The sequence below is a fragment of the Priapulus caudatus genome, unplaced genomic scaffold, assembly GCF_000485595.1.
Source record: "Priapulus caudatus unplaced genomic scaffold, Priapulus_caudatus-5.0.1 Scaffold222, whole genome shotgun sequence".
Lineage (NCBI taxonomy): Eukaryota > Metazoa > Priapulida > Priapulimorpha > Priapulimorphida > Priapulidae > Priapulus > Priapulus caudatus.
Genome location: NW_014577283.1, coordinates 1,433 through 9,397, shown reverse-complemented (window position 1 = coordinate 9,397; position 7,965 = coordinate 1,433). Strand labels below are relative to the sequence as shown.

The 7,965-nt window shown below is 42.8% G+C and overlaps 1 protein-coding gene across 1 annotated transcript in view; it reads left to right on the top strand.

The window, feature by feature from the left end:
* LOC106807558 (sonic hedgehog protein A-like) overlaps positions 1 to 7,664 on the top strand; it is a 28,378-nt gene extending 20,714 nt beyond the window's left edge. The window contains exons 2-3 of the mRNA XM_014809928.1: positions 296 to 557; positions 4,943 to 7,664. Of these exons, the coding sequence (XP_014665414.1) occupies positions 296 to 557; positions 4,943 to 5,637 (957 nt within the window). The 3' untranslated portion in view covers positions 5,638 to 7,664. The remainder of the gene's footprint in view (positions 1 to 295; positions 558 to 4,942) is intronic.
* Positions 7,665 to 7,965: the final 301 nt, after the last annotated feature.

Sequence of the window (7,965 nt, the reverse complement as noted above, 5' to 3'; positions counted from 1 at the left end):
CACACACACACACACACACACACACACACACACACACACACACACACACAAGCGCGCGCGCCCGCGCCCACACACAGCACAGCACACACGCACGCACGTAACCACGCAAGCAGACACGCGCGCACACACACACGCGCGCGCGCACACAAAAATATATTAATCGACAGAATTTCGATAGCAAAAACAAAACTGGCGCACGATTTCACGTGAATCATGATTACGCCACTCGAACTATGATCTTCACTAATGACTTCTAAAAACGCCATCTTCACTAATGACTTCGACTCATTCACAGACTTGCATCGATCGCCTTAAGACGCTGTCCATCGCCGTGATGAATCAGTGGCCGGACGTTAAACTGCGGGTCACAGAAGCTTGGGTCGAAGACAACCAGCATCCCCCGGACTCGCTCCACTACGAAGGTCGAGCCGTCGATGTTCAGACGAGTGACCGAGACCGATCGAAAAACGGATTGCTGGCGCGGCTCGCGGTCGAGGCCGGATTCGACTGGGTCTACTACGAGTCTCGCTCTCACATACACTGCTCCGTTAAGTCAGGTGCGTGTCGAGGTTGCGATTTGCTGATGGCGTGTTGTGCGTACATATGAAATTTGTCAGCGCGCGTAGATACATATAGCGCGCGTAGGTAACATCAAACGATCAACTGCAACTGTGATGCGGAGACGCCATCTTGCGTTTAGCTTATTAAAACTGGTTTATATATAGAGGGTCAGGAGTGAGTGTGTTTGTAGATGCACGCAGAGGAAGGGTCGCTTTAGCATGCGCTAGAGATATATATACATCAATTCCTTCGTTGCATATAGTGGTGATAATATATACTTAGATACGAAAAGAAAGAACTCGTGCGCGGCAAGACAAAGTTAATGAAATCGAAGTGAAAATCGTAATATACTAACATTTTACTAATATTTTGGCGGATGCACCTTCCATTGAATGTATAAGCGCATGGCATCATCACACCTACTGGCCCCCACAATGTGCGTGTGTGTGTGTGTGTGTGTGTGTGTGTGTGTGTGTGTGTGTGTGTGTGTTGAGAGAGAGAGAGAGAGAGAGAGAGAGAGAGAGAGAGAGAGAGAGAGAGGGAGAGAGAAAACACCTCGCCGAATTCATGTGCTAATGCTATGAAAATAACTCGCGGCACATCAGAGCTCCTGCCTCATTTGCCACACCTTCTCATGCAGTGTATATAGTCACTACACGGCTCAACAAGGCGAATCCGCACAGAGCTCGGTATTTCCTGTCGAAAAACCGCCCAGACAGGAATATAACTTCACAGAGCGTGTGTGCGCGCTAAGCGAGCGAAGCAAAATCAAACGTTCGAGATTCAAGACCGCGCACATATATACGTTGCAGCGCGTCGCGTCGCATTTGGAAACGCTATATCGTCGATCAATATGAGCTAGATTTGGGTTTCCTAACGTCTGACTGAGTGATTGCGTGACGGCTGTGAACAATGGGCTTACCGTGTGCGAGTCGGTTATAGTTTGGAAAACCGGATACACAAACCTTTCTCGCTAGCTCACTTATATTGCTTACTACGATAAACGAGCGCGCTTGCACATTCGCATATATATATATATATATATATATATATATATATCGTATACTTATTTATTAATATGATTACGAAACTTAAAGTATTAGCAATAATATTTAGCTGAGTAATTTCCTAGCTAAATAATCTACTAAATATGACAGCTTTAGCAGTCAAATTTATGTAAGACGTATTCATGATAAAACGTAGTAACACATTAAAGTTTTTCATAATTTGCAGCTCGGTATAGTCTAGCAGCCAGGGCTTTAATGTGGGAGCCTCTTATAGATGCCCAGGTGCTTCTGCCAACAGCTGCTGCTTCAAGATATCAGAGACGACAGCAGTATATAAGACCGGTGTTCCTTCTTTTACTCAGTGCCTTTGAATGATGGATGTCGGCAATTACCTCGAAAATTGTACCCAATTTGAAAACTTTTCAATTGTGTCCTTGTGCGAAGCATCGGCTATATGTTGCGCATACAGCAGGCCCGAAAAGCCCCCGTGCATGCGAGCGTGTGGGCGCGTGCATGCCCACGAACGCGTGTGCGTTCGTTCATTCGTTCGTGCGTTCGTGCGTGCGTGCGTGCGTGCGTGCGTTCGTGGGCTGGTGTGTGCCTGTCTGCGTGCTTGCGTGCGTGCGTGCGTGCGTGCGTGCGTGCGTGCGTGCGTGCCTGGGTGTGTGTTTCAATAGGTTCGTTTCTCGTTTCCACGACTGTTGTAACTGCTCAATCAATATTTGTCTGAACTGAATCTACCTTATACAATTAGTCCATAATATATGATCATACCAGTTTCATTTCTGCGAAATCACATAAAATAAAAGAGGAGCGCTTGAGTTTGATGTAATCACACTGCCACGGACTCACTGACCACTGACCACTAACACTGACCACTGACTCAGCAGAATGTCAAGCAATACGAAGCATTCCTCTCGATAGAGTAATTATTCGAGAATAATATATATATAGAAAGCAATTCTTCTTATGCCGATCAAATTTCCGAGCAGGTTATAACTACGCATATAAAATAACACAAAAAATTGACTATCTCACAAAAGACTGGCGCCTACTGTAGGAGGATTTAAAGTTAAATCTATTTTCTCCATCTTTATTTCACCACTAAAACTGGAAAAGCTAAGCGATGTAATATTGCCTAGTTTTGGCACACCTGCTCCTGCTGCTGGCTCATCATTAAATCATCCTGTATCTTACTACTATTGCCCTCCCCTTATATACTTATCTTAGTCATAAACTCTCTACTTCTCCCACAAGCCCGCATACTTCGCGGGCATTTTAGTCATTCGCACATTCTACTCGTTAGTCCACAATGCAGCTTATACTCACGTACGACTTCTAGTCATAAACTCACCCGTTATGCAGACTCAACTTTACTCCAACTTATATTCTATTTCTTCATTCACAATCTGTGGTTATCATCATAAGGGTTTCGCTTACAATCTAGTCCCCTATCCACGCCTTAAACATACAACACTCGCGAGCTCGTTTCCATTGCTCACCTCGTATGCTGCTTTTGCATACATTAATTATCTACTCACACTAGATCTTATAATTAATGTTTTCCTTCCTCCATCCCTCATTACTATTAAGAGGAAACCTACACACAGACACACACAGACACACACAGACACACACCCACACACACACACGCACGCACGCACGCACACACGCACACACACACACACACACACACACATACAAACAAGCACACACGCACACGCACGCACACACAAACAAGCACACACACAACAACACACACAACAACCACAACACACACACACACAGCGGCCGCGCGCCGCGCCCACACACAGCACAGACACAGCACGAACGTAACAGCAAGCAGACGAACGCGCGCACACACACACTGCGCGCGCCGACACAAATATATTAAAATCGACAGAATTTCGAGCAAAAACAAAACTGAGCGGCGCGAATTTTCACGTGAATCATGATTACGCCACTCGAACTATGATCTTCACTAATGACTTCTAAAACGCATCTTCACTAATGACTTCGACTCATTCACAGACTTGCATCGATCGCCTTACGACCTGTCTCATCGCGTGATTGAATCAGTGGCCGGACGTTAAACTGCGGGTCACAGAAGCTTGGTCGAGACAACCAGCATCCCCGGACTCGCCACACTACGAAGGTCGAGCCGTCGATGTCAGACGAGCTGACGAGACCGATCGCAAAACGGATGCTGGCGCGGCTCGCGCGAGTCGAGGCGGATTCGATGGCTTCTACTACGCAGAGTCTCGCCTACTCAATCATACCACTGCTCCGTTAAGTGTCATGTGCGTTGTCGAGGTTGCGATTTGCTGATGGCCCGTGTGTTGTGGCGTACATATGTAAATTGTCAATGCGCGGCGTAGATACATATAGCGACGCGCGTAGTATCATCAAAGATCACCTGCGCAACTGTGGGCGGAGACGCCATCCCTTGGTTTAGCTTATTAAATTGGTTTTATATATATGAGGGTCAGGAGTGAGTGTGTTTGTTAGAATGCAGGCAGTGAAAGGGATAGCTTTAGCATGTCGTTAGAGAGTATATTATACATTCAATTCCTTCGTTGCTTATAAGTTGCGTGTAATAATATATCTTAGATACGAAAGAACGAATTCGTGCGCGGAGACAAGTTAATGAAATTCGAATGTGAAAAATCGTATATCTAATTTTACTATATCTTGGCGGAGATGCACTTCAATTGAGATGTATAGCGCATGGCATCATACACTACTGGCCACATGTGGTGTGTGTTGATGTTGTGTGTGTGTGTGTGTGTGTTTGTGTGTGTGTGTGTGTGTGTGTGTGTGTGTGTGTGTTTGTGTGTGTGTGTGTGTGTATTTTCGCGCGCGTGCGCGTACACTTCTGACTGCATGTGAGTGTGTGTGTGTATGTGTGTGGGCGCGCGTGCGTGTGCGTGCGTGCATGTGCGTGTGCTTGTACGTGTGCGTCTGAGTGTACGTGTGCGTGTGCGTCTGCGTGTGCAAGTACGTGTACGTGTGCGTGTACGTGTGCGTGTGCGTGTGCGTGCGTGCATGTGCGTGTGCGCGTACGTGTGCGTGTGCGTGTGCGTGTACGTGTGCGTCTGCGTGTACGTGCGCGTGCGCGTACACTTCTGATTGCATGTGAGTGCGTGTGTGTGCGTGTCTTGTGTGTTTTTAATAAGATCGATTTTAAAACGTATATTTTAACTAAACTATATTTACAGGTAATAATATATAAATAACAAATGCGTTTACCGTGTTAAATAAGAAAGATCGTGCGTATCCACCACTCGCGTGATAAATTTTATACATGCGAAGTACAAAATAAAAACAAAGGAGCATGACAAGCAATAAAATAATGTCGTGTTTTTCCATTTCAGAATCGTCTGAAGCCGCAAGATCTGGTGGCTGTTTCCATGGTGATAGTGTAGTTTATATGGACAACGGTGAAACAAAGAAGATTAGAGATCTGAATGTACACGATAGGGTTTTGACAGCTGACTCAAACGGTGCCCTTGCTTACAGCAAAGTGATACTATTTCTCGATAGAAACAAAGAAAAACGGAGATTATTTTTCACTATCGAGACGGAAGGAAATCAAAGTATTACGCTGACGCCAAGTCATCTGATTTACACGGCTTCGAAATCAAACGTGGAATTCAAGTCTGGTCCCGTGATATTCGCAAAAGACGTTAAGCCTGGCGATTATATTTATGTGAGACATACACACTCTGGTATCTCCTCTCTAACAGTAGAAAGAGTGTTACAAGTCAGGCATCACGTGGACAGCGGCGTGTTTGCACCATTGACGCTAGAGGGAACTATAGTCGTCGACAACGTGCTCGCCTCTTGTTACGCAGTCATAAACAGTCAGGCGGTGGCGCACTGGGCGTTTGCGCCCGTAAGACTTTACTATAACTGGAAAGACTTTTTACGGAAACTCGGCACCTCGTCCCGTGGTGATGCAGTCCATCGTGAACCAGCTAGCATTCCACAGGACGGTATACACTGGTACGCTAGTTTTCTGTACAACTTGGCGCATTTGGTGCTTCCAGACGCGATGTTGTATAGATAGTGACTCAACGATATCCCGAGGAGCAAGATCGCGAAGATCCTGAACGTGACCCTTCGCCGTGGTTTCCTCTTACTATAGAGGCACAGCGCGCTATCGATTACACAAATCACATAAAGATGGAACCTTTCCCGGGGAGAGGCCAATGTAGAGAAAGATAAATGCACCCGCCTGTTCGTCATATGTATGCATCTATATTGGCCTATAAGGAAAAGGTGATCTACCAGAACAGCAAGACCGCTGCGTCTCCCTATTCGTCCTGACTCTCTCTTACTGAATAAACGTCTATATGTAACCATTATAGAGCGTGTGTATGTCTTCTGAAGCAACTGTATCTAGTTACGATGTGCAATAGATCCAAGGAAAAATGTATCCGGCGATAACGTTGACAACAGCTTTACTTATGATATTGGGCGAGTAGAAGATGGCGTAATATAACAAATAGCCGTGTGATATGTGGGGTATCATCGGTTTTCATTATCGCACCTATGAATTTGTCCTATATGGCAGCCGTTTATAACTATATACTGTAATTGGTTCTACTCGTACGACAGTTATATGCAGGTTATTTGCTTATTTCACCCCAGATGCAAACAGTGTAGCAGAATGAACGGGCTCACACGTGGACACAACACCAAATTTTGGGACATTAATCGTTCCGGGGTATTTTCACACGTATAATATATGTGCTTCGGAACGCGACACTGCATAGGGTGACAGCATTTCACATAGAATTTCGAATAATGCAAAGTGTAACGTCGAATATAAAAGGCGCGGCAAATGCGCTAATAGTAGTAGGAAAATGTGCGTATGCTAATGAGTGTACGCAACGAGTGCGCAATGAGCGACGGCGATGAGCGGTAATAGGTACCTATGCACCTATGCATGTAGACGTATATATTGCCGTTATTTGTAATTATTTATAAATGAGTGATGTTCCATATGCACTTATCTGTTAAATAAAAACACACTTCCAATTATTTATTATATAAAGTAGCGTTAGATTGTTTATTTAATGAGAAATATTTAGAGTTAGAACATTATTTATTGCATCTGATTCAACCCACACGTTATTTAAGCGTTTCGTTAAGGCTATTGTATTTGATTATTCATGAATAATAAGTATGATACGCAACTTCTCACTTTCTAAAGTCATTGTAAATTTCTTGCAATTTGTTGTTATTAAATTCTAATCGAAGCAAGTTGGGGTTTAGACAGGGGTGTATACAGGTAAACTAATTTAAAGTTAGGTATCTATACGTTTTACAGTTTATTTTAAATAATGTAGACTATTGCAAACACGCTCAAAAATTATTACTAGACAGGATATTCGCTGATCGGCTTATGTAAAATATTATGATATATAACATGAAAATCCCCACATTAAAATACAAAATGGCGGATATAAATCAATATCACAGGGGTTTTATCAGCTCTTAAAGAGAACAGCTAATGAACGCAGAGGAAGATATCTTGACGCAAATTTGGGTTACCGTTAAAAAAACACGAAACAGTGTAATCATATAATATAAAATATAATGAAAGAATACAATACTTAAGTAATGTGTGGGAATGAACTACACTAGCATGCAGTCTTGTAATCACTACATCATAAAATTTGAGCCTCACGTGGACAATTAAACACAATAACTCTACTAAATGAAATATTGAATTTAGTAATTGGAAGTGAATTTAATTATAACCAAACGAAGTTTTGATAATTTCAAATAATGACATTATATACGGACGATTAAGTAATATTTTTTCCTTGCTGGCACACGAGCAATAACATAATGTGAATGATGAAGGTATGTGCCTTTATTCTTTGCAGCTGTGGAGCGCATGCAGACATCTATGCCGTATTATTGTGTAAATGAAAAGCACTGCATTTGTATATGTTATTTATGTGCTTGTACATACTGGTTCTCTGAACACCTGCCCGTAGAGGCAAACCAGAGAGGTTACGTAATCGTACTGTAGTATTGAAGTTTATGCTAATAAATAAATGTTACCTTTTCTAACCGTCTTCACATTACCTTTCTAAAGCTATTTACGTTATAATATAGCTATTATAATAATATTACGCTACATTTAAGCTTCTTAACTATAGCTATTTTAAGCTGTAATACTTTTTAGCAACATTTTAAATAATAAACCACAATCATGTTAAAATATGCGTATAAATAAGTTGCTATAATTAGTTGTTATAAATAGATCTGCGTGTCTATCGGTAAATAATTCGTTAGGCGTCCGTGAAAAACCGGGTTATCACTAAATCTCGGATTTCAATGATTATACGTGCGGTTACGCCAGCTATGGTCCAGGAAATTT